Below are 16450 nucleotides of genomic sequence, written 5' to 3' on the forward strand. Positions count from 1 at the left end.
AAAAATGAAAAAATTATAAAATTAAAAAATAAAAAAAATAAAAAAACGAAAAACAAAATCAAAATCCCCCAAACTTAATGTATTGTTCAGGACTGCAGTCGACTTTTTCTTAAAAAAAAAAAACTACAGTAGGCACAACACAATTTACTTTAATTAAGTTGAACCAACTTGGTTTTGTTCTACTCATAAAGGTCCATGCAAATTACTACCTTAATTGTTGAGTACCAGTGACTGATTTAAACCCCTCATTAAATCAGTTCCACGGTACAGTGTGGTGGTGAACCAACCTGTTGCCCTAATTAAAACTTGAAACATAAAACAAGTAAAAAAATGGTAAGTTTTTGGTAAGTAAATTGCAATATTTTGAAGTTGGAACAGCTTCTGAAGAACCCTTGTCCCTGAGCTATTGACAAAGCTTTAGACCAGGTGCACAGTCCCCACTGAAATCAGTCATATCCAATGATGTGAGGTGCACAGTCCCCACTGAAATCAGTCGTATCCAATGAGGCACACAGAGCACAGTGGAGATCGGTTTTCTCACAGCTTAGCCCAGAGTTGAGATTTAGTTTTACAAAAACAAAAAAACTGCATTTAATAGTAAATAGTAGTAGCAGTAGCAGTACTGCATATTTGAAATATTATAGTAAAGTAGTAATAATAAAAGCAATCGTTACTTAAACATTTAAATTAATTTACAGAATAGCAAAGATAAAATCAGGCGCTCTATCACTCTAATTTCCCAGCAAGTCGTCGTGACTTGAACGTCTCATATCCATGGTGACAGCAAATAGAAACACCGTGTATGTCCAAAATAAAAAGCAATGAAACTGTATGGTCAGGTAAGGAAAAGTGAAGCAGGATTAAGCAAGTTGTTATTGCACCACTGTTACAATTAGATGACTTAGATAAAAGTCATTAAAGACGTATTTACCGGCTGCCAATAAACCGCATAAATAAATAGAGGAAGAAAGCAAGAACTCACAGAAAGAGTTGTTTGTGGTACAGACAAAACACAGTAAATACTAACTGTATTAAAGTAGTACGAACAAAGATGTCCCATCCAGGCTTTGTAAGCCGCCTCAACGACCAGGACCGGGAGTTGTACGAAAAGAAAGTTGCAGTAGCTGGGTTCTACAGGCAGAACAGAATCCCAGAAGAGATGGAGAAAGCTCTGAACCGGCTGTTTTTTAAGCAGCCGGAAGACGTTCACGGATACCTGGTAGGAATGTTTTTCTTCTTGTGCGTTTCTTTGGGTAGAAAAGAAACAAGCATATCTACGTGATATTTTCATGATGCGCTGTCACATGTATTGCTGCAATTACTGCAACTAAAAGGGGTAAACGTTTTATGCGTCCGGTGTAGGCAACTCTAAGATGACGTCACAGTTTGTGTGTACAGTATATGGTCTAGTCGCCATGTTGGACAACTTTTGTATTCTTTCCGGCTGTCGGAAACATAGTTATTACAAGACTTACATACAGGAGACAATAATAAATAAAAAAGTGGGGGGAAATATATGAGACACTAATAAATTCGTTATGGGCAGTAGATGAAATTGAATCTAAACAGTTCTGCAACTGCCACACTCTACTCCCATTTATTTAATACATATTTTAAGTTTTTATATTTATAAATTTGCTTTATTATGTCAGCTAGAGACAATGTTTCAAAAGTTTCGAAATTTTAAAGCATTTATGTTCAGTTTTTTAAAAAATAGAAAAATGAAATTGAAACATGAACTGAGCATGTCCATTCTGATAAATACATTTGAATTTTTCCTTATGTGTTACCGTACACATAATACTACAGCCTTAGTTTGTTCAATCACATGGATGGTTAGGAAAAGGCTGTCTATGTCTCTTCTAGGCTTTGTAACACCTGAAGTGATTTAAAAAAGTATGTGAAAAAAACTGGGACGTGATGGTGGTTGTGTTTGCACAACAATTGAGGCTAGGACGCAATGATGCCAAAATTGCGGCAGTTTCTGTAGAATTTAAAGTACAATTATTATAGCTTCTTTTGGGGGGAGATTGCGACTGTGGCTCTTGTCAAAATGCCAAAATTGCGGCAGTTTCTGTAGACTTTAAAGTACAAGAATTATTATAGCTTCTTTTGGGGAGATTGCGACTGTGGCTCTTCGTCAAAGAAAAAATAGATGATTTTAGTGAGGCTCCTTTAGAGCTAATCTATTCTCTGCATGCACTTTTAAGCACTTTTTCCATGATTCCATGGTAGCCAGTGGACGCTTGCAGGTTACAACACATGCACATACTGTAGTAAGGGTATATTTTTTTCTCCGTCTGATCAGTAAAGGTTATTTTTCCTCTTGAGTTCAGACCTTTCTCGTACTGTGAGACAACTTGAATCAAGTCCTCTGGCCATGTTTCTCTTCATGAATGGTACTTAGTATGAGATTAGAAGCTATGTTGGCATTAGCATTTGGTAGCTCCAGTACGTAAGGACAGTTCGACATTCGTTGATTATCTCGTTGTCAGTCCACTTCCTCTGCTCTTATCTCTGTCTTCATTCTGGGGGAAACATATCACATGGCCAGATAACGTACTTTGACCCAAAGCAAGGCATGCTAGCTTGCCTCATGGTAATCACTCAGACGTGAAAGTTCACAACTTAAAAAAAAAAAAACCATTGCCTGCTTTATGTCCTTGTTCTAGGCAAGTTACTTCACAAAACTTTCTGCAGCGCCAAGGATAAACCGACTGAATGGGCGAAAGGTTTACGACACTAGAGGACAGCTGTCGGTTGAAGTGGAGGTCTTTTGTATCATCTGCAATGAAGAACAGGTAAAACACGTGAGCCACATTTTTGCCACTGCCGCTAGCTCTGCCCCATGAGTCATCCGCACCATTGCTTCACAATAATGCATACCGCATCAGTGTAAAGTGCAGCCATTATTTTAGACTGTATCTGTTTCAACTCTGTTTTGACACTTTGAATTAAATTAGAAGAAACGCAAATGTCTGATCACACAAATTAGTTTTAGAAAATGGTAGAGAGAAATTTTAAGCAAGAAAGCTAACAATACCAACGAGTCGGACCAATGATAAAATATTGTCAGTTAACAAGCAATAGGATTCCCAGCTCTGGGATCCACAACTTCTGTGCCATAAAACTTATCTTATTTATTGATTTGTGTTTTTGTTTAAAACCTCTTCTTGAGATCACCTGATTAATGAAGCTTCAGACCAAGCTTTCGATGAAGCTTTTTTTTTTTTTTTGAGTAGAGCTGCCTACAGACGTCAAATTACTTTTATCTGTAATTAAGTCCAAAGAGAGCAACAAGACATGTAGCAAATTGTTTTTTCTGAAATTTTATGGAAATGGGAAAGTAGCACACCCTTCAGTTTCCATTATGACCAGGGTTTCAGTAAAGGGGTTTAATGAAACAAACTGAAAAAATGGGAGTTGCAGAGAAAACATTCTCAGGTCCTATTTCCTCTCCTTGTTTTTTTTTTTCAGAATGTTTGCTCAGCTTCTGTCTCAAGCTGCTTTGGGTCAAATGAGTATTCTGTGGACTGGAAACCCAACTGCCAGGAGAGAGCTGAGCATGTGAAGACTGCTATTGAGTGGATTAACGAGCCCTTGAATGACATGCTAAAGGGCTACAACCCTTGTGACCAGTCACAAATTGACCATTTATTAAGGTACATTTGAAATGTTATTACATCAGTTTACATTATTACGCCAAATGGTTAAGAAACAGTTAAAATAAATGAAACATAGCATGAGTAAGCGTCTCTGATCTGGATGATTTTGTTATTTATTCCGAGGGAAGATTTATTTATTTTTAAGGATCCAATATACATTTGTTAAAGATAAAATCTATAGGCCCACTGCTAATTCGATTTGCATGTTGTGTAGCTTCACCAAATCAGAATCTAATTTATATCTAATTTTTTATATCACTATCTAATGGATAGTGTCAAAACTCAAAAACTCAAAACAGTTTATTAATTTACGAATGACACCTTGAATGTCTACAATCTAAGGAAAATATGTAATTAATTACTTACTTAGTGTTCTGTGCGTCTTAAAAAATGAATTAAATATACATATAAAATGTTTTATATTCAGTCGCTCAGTAAAGGTTACGTACTTTAAATTAGTGTTTGTTACACAGCCTATACAAAAAAGTCCTTCTGTGACATTTGCAGGAAAGGACACTTTGTAAGCATCGTCTGTGTATAATTTACAGAAAATTCGGTCAGAAAAAGTCCGTCCGACATAATATAACATTTTTTTTATTTGCAGAGTTAAATCTTTGAAGGATGTCGGAGTGATTCAATATGTCACGGTCACTTTCTTGGTTTTTGTCTGGGAACTGAGTAATAAGTCAATAAGTGTAAAGCATGCACAGTTCATTGGAAAGGGCGGCTATATAAGCCAATAGTACTGTGTCATGTAATTGATTCTCAGAACTGGTACGCCTTCCTACGTTTAAATTAATAGTGTAGAAATTGGTGTTATAACAACACGAATGACTGTATAATTTTGTTGGTTAATTCTTGGTTTATTTTGCATTTGACTAAAATGTTTAGAAACTAACTAACTAACCAACCAACTAACTAGCTAGCTAACTAGCTAGCTAACTAATTGTATCAGACAGAAAGTATATGACACTATAGTAGGAAGCCTAGTAGAAATCTGGAAATTGTCCATAATAATGGGTTTTGTTTTGTATTTTAACTTTGACTATCAGCTGTTTTGTTGCCATCATCTTATATTTCACCTTTGTTATCCTGTTAAATTGCCTTTTTTTTTTTTAAGCCGTGCTCTTTTTATATTTACAATTCATACAGTAAATTCTTCATGACGCAATATTTGGAGTGGAAAGACATCCTTCAGAGAAAGGAAGAGGAAAAAATCTATGGCTCTGGGGAGTCTGACGATGGATGTCCTCCTCCAACAGCTGCTGCGCCCACTAAAGAGAAGAGGGGTGACAGTAGAGGTAGGGTAGCAACTAACTCTGCAACGCTATATATTTTAGAAACGTATAAAACACACACCGTTTTACTGTTGGAAAATTCTGCTATTCATGGTGTGAGTCACTTTGAGGATTAAAAAACCTAACCCCGACCTGAAGAAGGGTCTTAGTTGAGAAGCGAAATGTCTTCTAGGAACGAAGTCGGCCCAGTTTCCCGTTTCTAAACTTTTTCAGAAAGCTATTGAAGTATTAGTTATTACATTCTACATAGTGTAGTGCTAGCTTGTCGCAGTAGATTTGGTTTAACCCTTTCATGCATGACGGTCACTACAGTGGACAGCTATGAAAATGTCATTTTCTATGATAAGAATAGGTTTTGATGGCAGTGTTGCATATACGCCTCTACAGTGGACGCCTGAGAATCACCCAACACTGCCATACAGTGGTCAGCCTTTGCAACTGCAGAATAATTGTGTCAACATTCAAAAAGAAAATTTGGTGTATAAAAACAGAACCAAATCAGTTCTTATTTTTATGTCTAAAAACACATGAAAACACTTTTTTTAACTCAGTATATCATGGGTCAGGCATCAAAGGGTTAAAAATCCATTGATAAACAGTCAAATATTAGTGTTTCTATAAACAAACAATGCCTTATGGCAGAGATCCCCAAACCCTTGTCTGAGGACCGGTGCCGGTCCATATGTAATTTAATACTTGGCCGCGGTTTAATACACTTTTTTTAATTTACCCACAGTTTTACTAATTGACTTAATTCAAAAAGAGTCGAGTCATATCCCTTTACTTCTTTCATTCAAAGATAGTCTGGCAATGTTTCAAAATGATACTGAATAAAGTTGTTTTATTTTGAAAATGTAACGATACTTCAATGATGTCTCGCTATTACCGGTCCACAATAACGGCTGTTACTGGCTGACTGATCCTTGGTACAAAAAAAGGTTGGGGATTGATTGGTATCAAATGAATCGAAAGTCATTGATTTGAAGCATTTTGACCTTGCAACAATGAGTGTAACCATTGTCCATGTTGATGTGCACAGCTAAAAAAACCACCTCTATAGAAAAGGCATTACCTCCTACTGAGCCAACGGAACCGGTTGTGCCTGGGAGCTTGGGGATTGGATCAGTATCTCTGGCTGTTGCCAAAGCAGGGGCCAAAGTACAAGGCATTCCACTCTACAAACACATAGCATCTCTGAAAACCCAAGAGGTGAGATCAGGCTGTGTATCTACTCCAACTCTACTCCAAGCAACAAGCAAACATTCTTTTTTTTTTTATCCAGACTCCAGCACAGTTACACATCCCTATCTGTCTGGTCACGTTGATGAGTTGTGGAAAGGGTTCTCCCGGAAAACTGAGATTAATGGAGGAAGTTATCCTGATTCCAAAAGCAGGACAGAGTGTTACCGAGGTACTGTGCACCATACACCTACAGTATACTGTTGTGTTGTTGTTGTTCTTCCAAGAAAACCACATCATAAACTGAGAAAACATGTCCTTACTTTCTCTAAGATTTGGTTTTTATTCATGGGCTCTTCATCGTCTTCATTTCATCGTATATGTTTTTTTTATTTCAACACATGTTTTTTATGGTAATTATCCAGGGATCTGATCAGTACCGGTGTTTAAATCCGCATAGCCTTGGGGACTTGTTTCATAATCTATTAGTGTTTGGTTGGTCGTACTCCGAGTGTTGGCAGCCAAATAGATTTGTATGAAGTTAATCACTGCCTTTATTTCTGCACAATGTGCTGTATTACCGGTGAATCGTTTCTTCTTTTTCCATTTCAATTTCCCATTATAGTGTTTTGAAATGCACTGAACTTCTCCAACAATTTCTCCGACAGATCATCACAATGACCTTTGAGTTACAGAAGGAGATGATGAAAATAATGAACGCGTCAACAAAAGCAGGGGTGAGGGCCACGGCTCTTCATTCACGTCGAGAGTGGAACCGAGTTCACACAATTTTCGTGGACTGTTCCGTGGGAGTGAGATCAGAACGGTGGAAACAGGATTGAAACCCTTTTTCTTTGGTTCGGTGTCCCTCAAAGGAATAAAGAAGGACCTATCTACATTTTAATACTGAAATTACCCCAGGCATTCAGCCTTATTAAGACATCTAGTGCTTCCATCTGCCTTTCCTTTCCTTAACCTTTATTGTTCGGTGACCCTTGGCTTTGACATTCATATCAAACACAAGGCAGACCACAATACTAACTCTTAAGTAAAATCATTGAAATGTAAAGTTAAAAAAAAAAAAAAAAGGTATTATAATTACAGATCTTAAATCTGTCGATTTAAGATCTTCATTGCAGACTCCGGTTCAAATGTCCAGTTTTTATGGTTGTCGTCTTCAAGGTCACTCAGGCTGTTATGCATGATAGTGGAGCACCGATCCTGGGCTTTGAAAGAGCCGAGCAGCCGCTGGAACTCGTAGCTGAAGCTTCGGCTAACCTTGGGCTGGCACTTGGAGCAGAGATCTACTTAGCCGTGAACTGTGCCGCCGCTGAGCTCATGGACCATGTAAGTCATCAAAAGCCCTGAAATACAGCCACTGCGGTGCAGCAAAACACTCGTAGAGGCCCAGCAGGTGCTGCACTGCTTACCTCTGCTTACCTAAGTACAATAAAAACATTATGTTCCCACTGTATTTTCCGGGGTCCGTAAGTCGCTTCGGAGTATAAGTCACATCAGACAAAGGATGAAAGAAAGTGCGACTTACAGGAGTAGCAGATACTGGTACACAAGCCTGGAGTGCTAGAGGAAAAATACCAACCTGAAAATTTACATTTCCTATACTGCCCTCTAATGGCTGTCAGTGTGAAATTTTAATATATAGGTCGCACCTGAATATAAGTCGCAAACCCAGCCAAAGCATGGATAAAAAAAGTGTGACCTATAGTCCGGAAAATGTGGTATCTTGAGATGGAATTTTAGTATTCTGCCTCATTATTTCAGTGTAGGAAGTAGCTGTTGTCTTGGTCTAAGACAGTGGACAGTCCCACCATTAAAAAATTAACCAGGACACACATACACACATTTTGTTTTCAGACTCATTTCTGTGACACATGTAAGCAGTATATATGCATATATATGTATACATACATATATAGTTATATGTATGTATATACACATATATACATACATATACATATATATATACATACATGTACATATATATATACATACATGTACATATATATATACATACATGTACATATATATATATGTCATTCAATGTGCATATATACATACATGTACATATATATATACATACATGTACATATATATATACATACATGTACATATATATATACATACATGTACATATATATATACATACATGTACATATATATATACATACATGTACATATATATATACATACATGTACATATATATATACATACATGTACATATATATATACATACATGTACATATATATATACATACATGTACATATATATATATGTCATTCAATGTGCTTGTAGCAGCATATATATATATATATATACATATATACACATACATGTACATTTATATGTATACATATATATATATATATATACACACACATATATATATATGTATATACCTTTTTGTCTGCCTCCTAGTTTAATGGTTATTTGTCATTTGGTTTTTCTCTTCTTTTCAGTCTAAAGGAAAGTACGAAGTTGCGACGGGAATGTTTAAGTCTCCGGATGAATTACTGGATTTGTACCAAAGCCTGATCAACAAATTCCCAGCTCTGGTGGCTTTAATAAACCCATTTAGAAAAGAGGTAAATATGATACAGTATCTATTGCCTTGATTTCTACTACTGTATTGTGTCCAGTGCAATAATGGAGGGATGGCTCTTTGCAAAGGCGATATAGGCAATTCCCCAATGATGTCAAGATAATATGTCATAATATTAAAGTACTAATATACACAGTACAAATTGTCAACGGTACTTGCATCCCTTATGGTACCTGAATGCAGCTCGTTATGCACACACCGCTGATTGGGCCCCTAATAAAACAAAAACCAAAACCAAAACCAAGGGCTATCGGGGGTTGGGAAGCGTTTGCGATGTAGCGAACTACAGGTTCTGAGATTGCGTGCCATTTCTGATTGTATTCACAACAGTAAATACTTTTTTCTGCAGCTGTGAAAACTGGGTCGGTAGTTAGTTTTAGGTGGGCATGCAATTTTGTGTTTCCCTTTTTTTTTGTTGTTGTGGCAACTTTCTAACAAAGTAGGCCAACCTGCTCATTCAGTTTAAAGTCGAATCATCTATTTTGCTCCTGAATTCTACTACGTTACCTCAGATTGCTCCTCGCGAGGCTCACTTGTGTATTCTAGCGACCCCGCAGAGACAAAGAACGGGTGATTGATAAGCGGGTTCACTCCATTCATTCTGCTATGGAACAAACGCGCCCGCAGAGACAAAGAACGGGTGATTGATGCGCGGGAAAATGGAAAAGTTTATTTTTCATTTATCACGCGATAAATTGATTTACCGATCAGGCACTAAATTAGCTTGAGCCGGCCCTCTGATAATTGCAGAAGATGTATTTTAAGCATAAACGTTAAACAGTCTTTGATTTGATTGCTATTGCAAACGTAACTTCATATGTTGTAAATATATTTATATTTAACACTTCTAGTCATTGAAATCTGTCGGCTTTTGTACAAATTTGTGTTTTCCTCCATTAGGACAACGAGCAGTGGGAGAAGCTGAGGAACGCGAACACAGACTCCTGTTCACTGCTATTCGAGGGAAAGGCCCCGCCCCCTCCAGCAGTCAGAGGTTACGTGGTAAAACACATCCACGACACCACTGTCAGCGATTTGGTTCACTTCGCGTCAGAAAAGCAAGGTAATAGATTAACTGATTCAGAATTACAGTTCAGGCGTGAGAAAAAGTGAATTATTTGGACTATAAGTCGCACCCTTTTTTTCATCCACATGCCTGTGTTTGCGACTTATACTTAGGTGCGACTTATATATTAAAATATATAAATTTTCACACTGACAACCGTTAGAGGGCAGTCTAGGTTTGTGTACCAGTATCTGCTACTGTTGTACCACTGAAAATTGACATTTCCTAAAAAACAGCTAGTACGTTTTTTTTTTTTGTAGGAGAATAGCAAAATTTAATGTAAAAAAACCCCCTGTAAAGTCTGTAGGAACAAAATGTGTTTCGTGAACTCGGGTTACACAAATAACATGGAATTGTTTGTAGATGATGTAGCATCAATACGTCTTGTAGTGTCTTTAAAGGTTAGGTGTGCAGGCTTATTGAGTCACTAACGTCAGACGCGTTTAAACACACAACATTTTGACAAGGGTCCTGGGTTATGAACTACAACCTGTTTACCTTTGCATCACAGAAATACAAATGCAAACACATATCTGTATAAACATCTTTGTTTACTCCGCGAGCGTCATCCATAAACAACAATCTCTAAATATGATCCACTGTGCATTGTTTTTTTTGTTTTTGCTCGCAATCTCACTAGGATACACTTAAAGTCACATTTTGGAGGCAAAATATTTTTCTGACGTCTCCAGAAACCAACATGTCTAAATATGACATTAAAATCCCTGGTGGAGTCTGTGACAATTGGGATGTTGAAAAATAAGAATCAAACACATCTGGTCAGGACGGGAAAGAGGTCGCCACTTTATCATGAACCTTCATAATGTTAACTTTTGGGGAGTTTTTACCAACATGATGACCTGCTGTCAAACTAAGATGTGCCTCATTGCATATGGCTTTTTTTCTCCTCTTCTACGTCTTCTACTTCTCTTTGATGATTTGTCAACCATATTTAACTCGTAGATTGATAGAGAGTCCTCAACTTAAATCGGAGTTCCATTCCTACATTGCGCCGTAACTTGATTTTCAACTTAAGTCTGAACTCATGTACTGGACATAAGTGTCTCTGTACTCATGTCACTCAGTGCTAACATCATAACCTAGGACATAAAAACACCAGAAGAGTCTGACTTCCTGTTTGGAGCCAGAATGAAGGGGGAAAAAAACCAGTACAAACGAGAAATGAAGTAAAATTCAATCCTCGGTGCACAACAGGTGAATGTAAACAAAGGTGTCTTCTGCGTATAGCGACGCCTGGTAACGTATTTGTCTGTAACACTTGCTAGCTAGTACCTGTGAAAATACTAAAATACCCCCTGCACATACGTATATCTGGAAAGTTTCTGTCACTACTTGGCAATGTTAAAGACAAGTCAACTTCTAGGTCAGCTGGATCTGTGTCGTAATTATCTACTTTTCTAATCTTTAGCTATTTTTAGCTATTTTAGCTCATTTTTAGCTTATATAATTGTAGCTATTTCTAAAATTACATTTATTATAGATTTACTTCACAAAATAATTAAAACCTGCAGAAATTAAATATGATGCAAAGCAACACAGCTTATGCATATATATATATATATATATGAATGTGTGTGTTCACTTAACCCAATAATGATGTAAATTAAAAAAAAAAAAAAGAAAGAAAACGGCATGTTTCACTCAGACACTGTGTTCTCCCCCCTCAGGCTGTGGGTCTCGGACTGGACTATATCAAACTGGGAGGTCTGATCGGTGCTGAGAGGATGACAAAGTACAACCGCCTGCTTTCTATAGAGGAAGAACTGGCCCAACGAGGAGCCCAGGGTGGGAGTCTTTCTATTCTGCTCCTTTTTTTTTTTTTCTTCCTTCTTTTCTTCCTGAAATAGACATGTAAAAGGAGACTAGACAAAGAGGAGGAGGAAGTAATGCCCGTGCTTGGAAGCAAACAGTGTTTCCGTGATTGTGTCGGACTCAAAAAAAAAAAGTTCATCCAAACCAGAAAAGGTTAGCATCTGTGATAAATCTTTTAATTAGCTGTCCGGCTTAACACTGGCTCAAACCTGACATTACCCAGGGAGTGGTGCACATACGGATGTACCCGATCAGGTTTTTATTCTGATATTATACTATACTACTATATTCGTTTTAGTTCTAACGCTCGATCGTTTGTCTCATCACAGTCTATAAGGAGAGCCACTCTGCTCCACTGCCTGCTGAAAAAATAAAAGAGGCGCAGATGCTGCACGAGCAGACGCAGCAAGAACTTCAGCAGCAGCAGCAGCAGCAAGACATGGCCGAAGCAGAGGGAGCTCCATCAGAGGCCTGATGGGAGATCGCAACTCCCAGCTTCTGCGAAGACCAGTAAATGTTTGACTTCTTTTTTACACCGCGGAAAGAAACCTTGCCACACGATTGAACGACGAGCGTGACGTGAGGAGCCTCGGCAGGAAGACCTCATTAGATACGGAGGATATGAAGAGACAAACGGACACAAAGACTTCTTTTCTTTCCTCCTCGTCCCCCTCCGAAGCGGCTCCACCGTTCCCTGACACTCTACCCTCCGACATGTTATCCATGATAATTCACCCATCCTTCTGCAAACCTTTGTCACCTAAGCACGGCGAATGTGCCGTTCCACACGCGAGATTAAAGTGTAATCCCCTTCCTAAGGCACTTCCTGTTTCTGCGCTTGTTCCTAAATGTGCGGTTCAATAAAGTTTAAAGCCTTTGAAGAGCACTGTTGCTCAAGCCTGTGACATTTTCTCTGTCCTCTGTTCAAGGTGGCTTAAAGCTGGAAATTGCTCCTCGGTTGCTAAATGAAGCCGAAAGCTCTAATTAGGGCTGCGTACAATGCAGGGACGGACATTGGCCACAGTTCACGGATCTCGTGTTTCACACAATCACCAGAGGGGTAATTGTGTAAAATGTGCACAGGTGCCACGGTACAAAAAGAAAAAAAAAAAGAAAAAGATCTCACTCGGAGCACCTGACTGGTGTGGTCGGCAGGAGCATTCACGATGACTTCAAAAGGTCAAGTCCCGAGGCCCAGAGGTTGAAGCTACTGCGTGTCTACTCTAACACTGAGATTCCCAACCACTGTGCCGCGGCAACTACAGAAAATCAGGTGTACTGTAGAAGAATATCTAAATTCACCATTTTAAAGTCATACGAAAAATGTATAAAGCGATGGTATGTTTGAAAAATAACAATCTTCTAGTTTCAATTAAGTTACCATTTTACTCCTGTTTAGTTGAACACAACGCGAATATACTGGCGGGGAATTGAAGAATGACACACTTTTTCTATTTTTTTTGTTTGTGTAGCCATCCGCTGCTAACCAATGAGAGGATTTCATTGTTCTGCCCGCCGCTCATATGGACAAATGACTGGACAAGGGACAAATTATTTAGCACTAAGAATTTAGTTATTCTTCTACAGTACACCCGATTATCTGTAGTCAGTTTTCTTTCTTCCCCACAAAAACTCTTTTATTATAAGCACCAAATTAAATGCATGACCACAGGCAGTAGTCATCGGAAAGCACAAACAATCAATCCATTCACGCAACATTCCCTAGACGAGCGGAGAGAACGTGAGACAACACGAGCCCTTTATCAGTGCGCTTAGGTAGGTAGGTAGCAGACCCATTCAAGTACTTTGTATGCTAGCAACACTGATTTGAATTCGGTGTGGGCAGCGCAGCCAGGGTAGCCAGTGTAGATCAGTGGGCACGAGGGTGATGTGCCCTTCAAGGTTGATTGAAGACCAAGTGCACCACCGCATTCTGAACCATCTGTCGAGGTTTCACAGCACAGGCTAGGAGGCTTGTTGGGAAGGCATTGCAGTAGTCGAGGTGGGAGATGACCATGGTTTGTACCAGGAGCTGGGTGGCCTGTGGCGCTTTGGCCCAGAGGCAATGTCTCTGTCAGTGGTGTGGAACCCCAAGGTTCACCTCCTGGGCAAGTTCGAATCCCAGTTAGGGCGGTCGGTACCTTCCGGTGGACTCACCACCCACAGGAAGGTTCAGGGGGGTTGGTACGGTGCAGTGTGATTTGGGTGGAGACTGCTGCCCCCGTGACCTGGTAACGGATAAGCGGATGAAAATGGATGGATGGATAGATGGCTGGGTGGCCTGTTGGGTTAGATAAGGCCTGATCTGACTTATATTGAACAATGTAAAGTGACATGACCGGGTTACAGAGGCAACATGATCTGTAAAGGTCAACTGGTCAACCATCACGACACCCAACTTTCTTGCTGCTTTGGTAGGAGACAGTCCAGTGATGGATATGTCAGGCTTGGCTGGGAAGACCAGTAGTTCAGTTTTGGAGCTGGAGGTGGTGGGTTTTTATCCATACAGATGTGTTAGAGAGACAAGGTGGTGGGCATGGCAAAGAGGAGGGGCCCTAGCACTGAGCCTTGGGGGACGCCGGTGACAAAATGGTGTGAGGTATGACCGATCGGTAATCAGGTAAAATTCGAACCAGTAGTGTGCACTGCCCGTGATGTCCATGTCTGGGTGTATGGACAGTGACTGATGGTGTCAAATGCTGCTGATAAGTCGAGCAGCACGAGTACAGAGAATACACAATAAGAGAACAATAGGGTCGTAAAATCAGAAGGAAGTACAAAGCTAAAAAAAACTGTCCCCCAAAAAATTAAAAAGTTCACTCACAGTAGTTGGTGAAAATACAACAACCAAGTAATCGTCATGCTGATGTCAACGTCAGAGACAAAGCCAGTCATAAGACCATATAGATGTGAAACGGCCGTAGCCATTTCATACAGAGTGAAGCCAAAGAGGAAGACTAAAGGAGGTGCGTTGGATTTCGAAAGAGCTCAACATTCATTTAAGCATACAAGAAATACAAATACTTCTTTCTCACGTCATACTACAATATTTGTCTCGTCTCCAAAGGACCCAGTGAAAACATTCAGTGTCCTCCATACAAGTGGATCTCCATTGTTTACTTTATGTTACGATATGATTCCCAGTAAGCGCTCGACAAGTCGAACATACATTTTCCATTTGTTCAGATCAGTGATTCGCGATTTTTTTCTGTCATGCTAAAGAAAATAGAATTTTCTTTAGTAAAAGAAATAAAAGGAGAACTTTGGACCAGTTAGTTCACTGGTGCCAAACTCAGGCGTGTGGAGTTGTTTTTTTGTTTTTTTTGTTGGCCTGTGAAGGAACTCAAAAAGGTTAGAGATAGATAGATACCTCTGAATAAGAAACAAATACCACCTATGTGTGTCTTCTTTCAAATTTAATTTCACATGTGTTTTTTAATATTAAGATTTGGGCGTTCCCGATTGAATGTTTACGCAAAACTAAAGTTTGTTTGCCAAAAAAAAAAATTCTACATTACATACTGTATCTCGAGGGGTAGGGAAAACATTATTATTTATAATTCATTTTCCAATTAATATTGGGTTCGGGCCATAACATTGTCACAGTTTTTGATTTTGACCCTTTTGAGTTTGACACCTCTCAGTTAGTCCTATATAATAAGACTAGATTTTAAGGGAGTCAAAATGTTAATTTTCTCAACGATGCAATATATATAAACATTATTATTATTATTATTACAAAAAAAAATCAAGGATATAAAATGTTTCACAATGGATTAAATAAAACATTACTTTTCGAGACAGTGACCACCAGACTGACCGTTTGGTCACAAAAACACGCTGCACTGGATTCGGCATCTTCAACCCCCCCCTTCCCCCCCTCCTTTGCCCAAGCATCCAGAAATAATCTGTAATTTCAGGGACCAACCTCAGGTGTCCCCCGTCACATTGCAGGAGAGAGGACGGAGTGGAGATCTGCACAAAGATGGAGACAGGAGCAAACACACACACACAGGGCAGTTGCTGTCATCCAATTGGTCGGTACTGGACACATTGCAGGTTGATTCTAATAACGTGTGTCAAAATATTCTGCTTTATTTTGAGGTTGGTCCTGATTTTACAGTCACCTATTGATACAGGATTGACAGTTAACACAGGGGGGGAGACGAACCTTACTGGTGTTGTGGCGGGGTCTCTAGTTTGTCTCTCCTTCGGATCAGGATCCTCTGCAGCTCGTTGTCATGGTTGGTTGACTGATGTGCCGCCTTCGGTTGAAAGGAGGTTTTATGGAAAGTCTCCTAAAATCAGATTGCCATAAATAGGTGTTTCTGCTGCAAAAAATCACACTACTCACAGTGTATAAATAAAGGTATAGTATACATGATAATAAATAAATATATATATATTTTTTTTAATTTCAAGCCTATTCTTGGATTTTGTCAGTTTGCTATAGAGCAGTGGTCCCCAACCCGCAGGCCGTGGACCGGCACCGGTCCATGGGTACCGGGCCGCACAGAAAGAAAAATATTTTAATATTTTTTTGCCTTGGTAAAATGTCTTCCTCCTGCTGTGTGCATCAACAAAGAATTAGAAAGTGATCTTGGTAAACACCGTTTACGTTAAAATTGCGACGATTTTGGCGAAATTCAAAATGCAAAATAGACGTGATTTTTTTTTTCTTTTTTGCATTACAGCGTTCCCTCTCTATATCGTGGTTCCAATCTGATGAGAGTTTCACTATACCTATATATATATATATATATATATATATAAATATATAAATATAT

The 16450-nt window shown here is 38.9% G+C and overlaps 2 protein-coding genes across 2 annotated transcripts in view; one reads left to right on the forward strand and one right to left on the reverse strand.

Moving 5' to 3' along the window:
- The first annotated feature begins 613 nt into the window (after positions 1–613).
- Positions 614–12549, forward strand: eno4 (enolase 4). The gene is made up of 12 exons (XM_025060968.1): positions 614–1219; positions 2673–2801; positions 3478–3662; positions 4818–4966; positions 6003–6172; positions 6246–6374; positions 6811–6879; positions 7325–7489; positions 8622–8747; positions 9665–9863; positions 11469–11636; positions 11993–12549. Exons 1-12 carry the CDS (start codon positions 1052–1054, stop codon positions 12136–12138), a joined length of 1803 nt encoding a protein of 600 aa, XP_024916736.1. The 5' UTR covers positions 614–1051; the 3' UTR covers positions 12139–12549.
- A 2069-nt stretch (positions 12550–14618) lies between these two features.
- Positions 14619–16450, reverse strand: part of shtn1 (shootin 1) — a 29860-nt gene continuing 28028 nt past the window's right edge. The window contains exons 15-16 of the mRNA XM_025060969.1: positions 15840–15961; positions 14619–15638 (exon numbers count right to left, since the gene is read on the reverse strand). Of these exons, the coding sequence (XP_024916737.1) occupies positions 15593–15638; positions 15840–15961 (168 nt within the window). The 3' untranslated portion in view covers positions 14619–15592. The remainder of the gene's footprint in view (positions 15639–15839; positions 15962–16450) is intronic.

Source organism: Cynoglossus semilaevis, chromosome 12 (genome assembly GCF_000523025.1).
Source record: "Cynoglossus semilaevis isolate Cse_v1.0 chromosome 12, Cse_v1.0, whole genome shotgun sequence".
Taxonomy (NCBI): Eukaryota; Metazoa; Chordata; class Actinopteri; order Pleuronectiformes; family Cynoglossidae; genus Cynoglossus; species Cynoglossus semilaevis.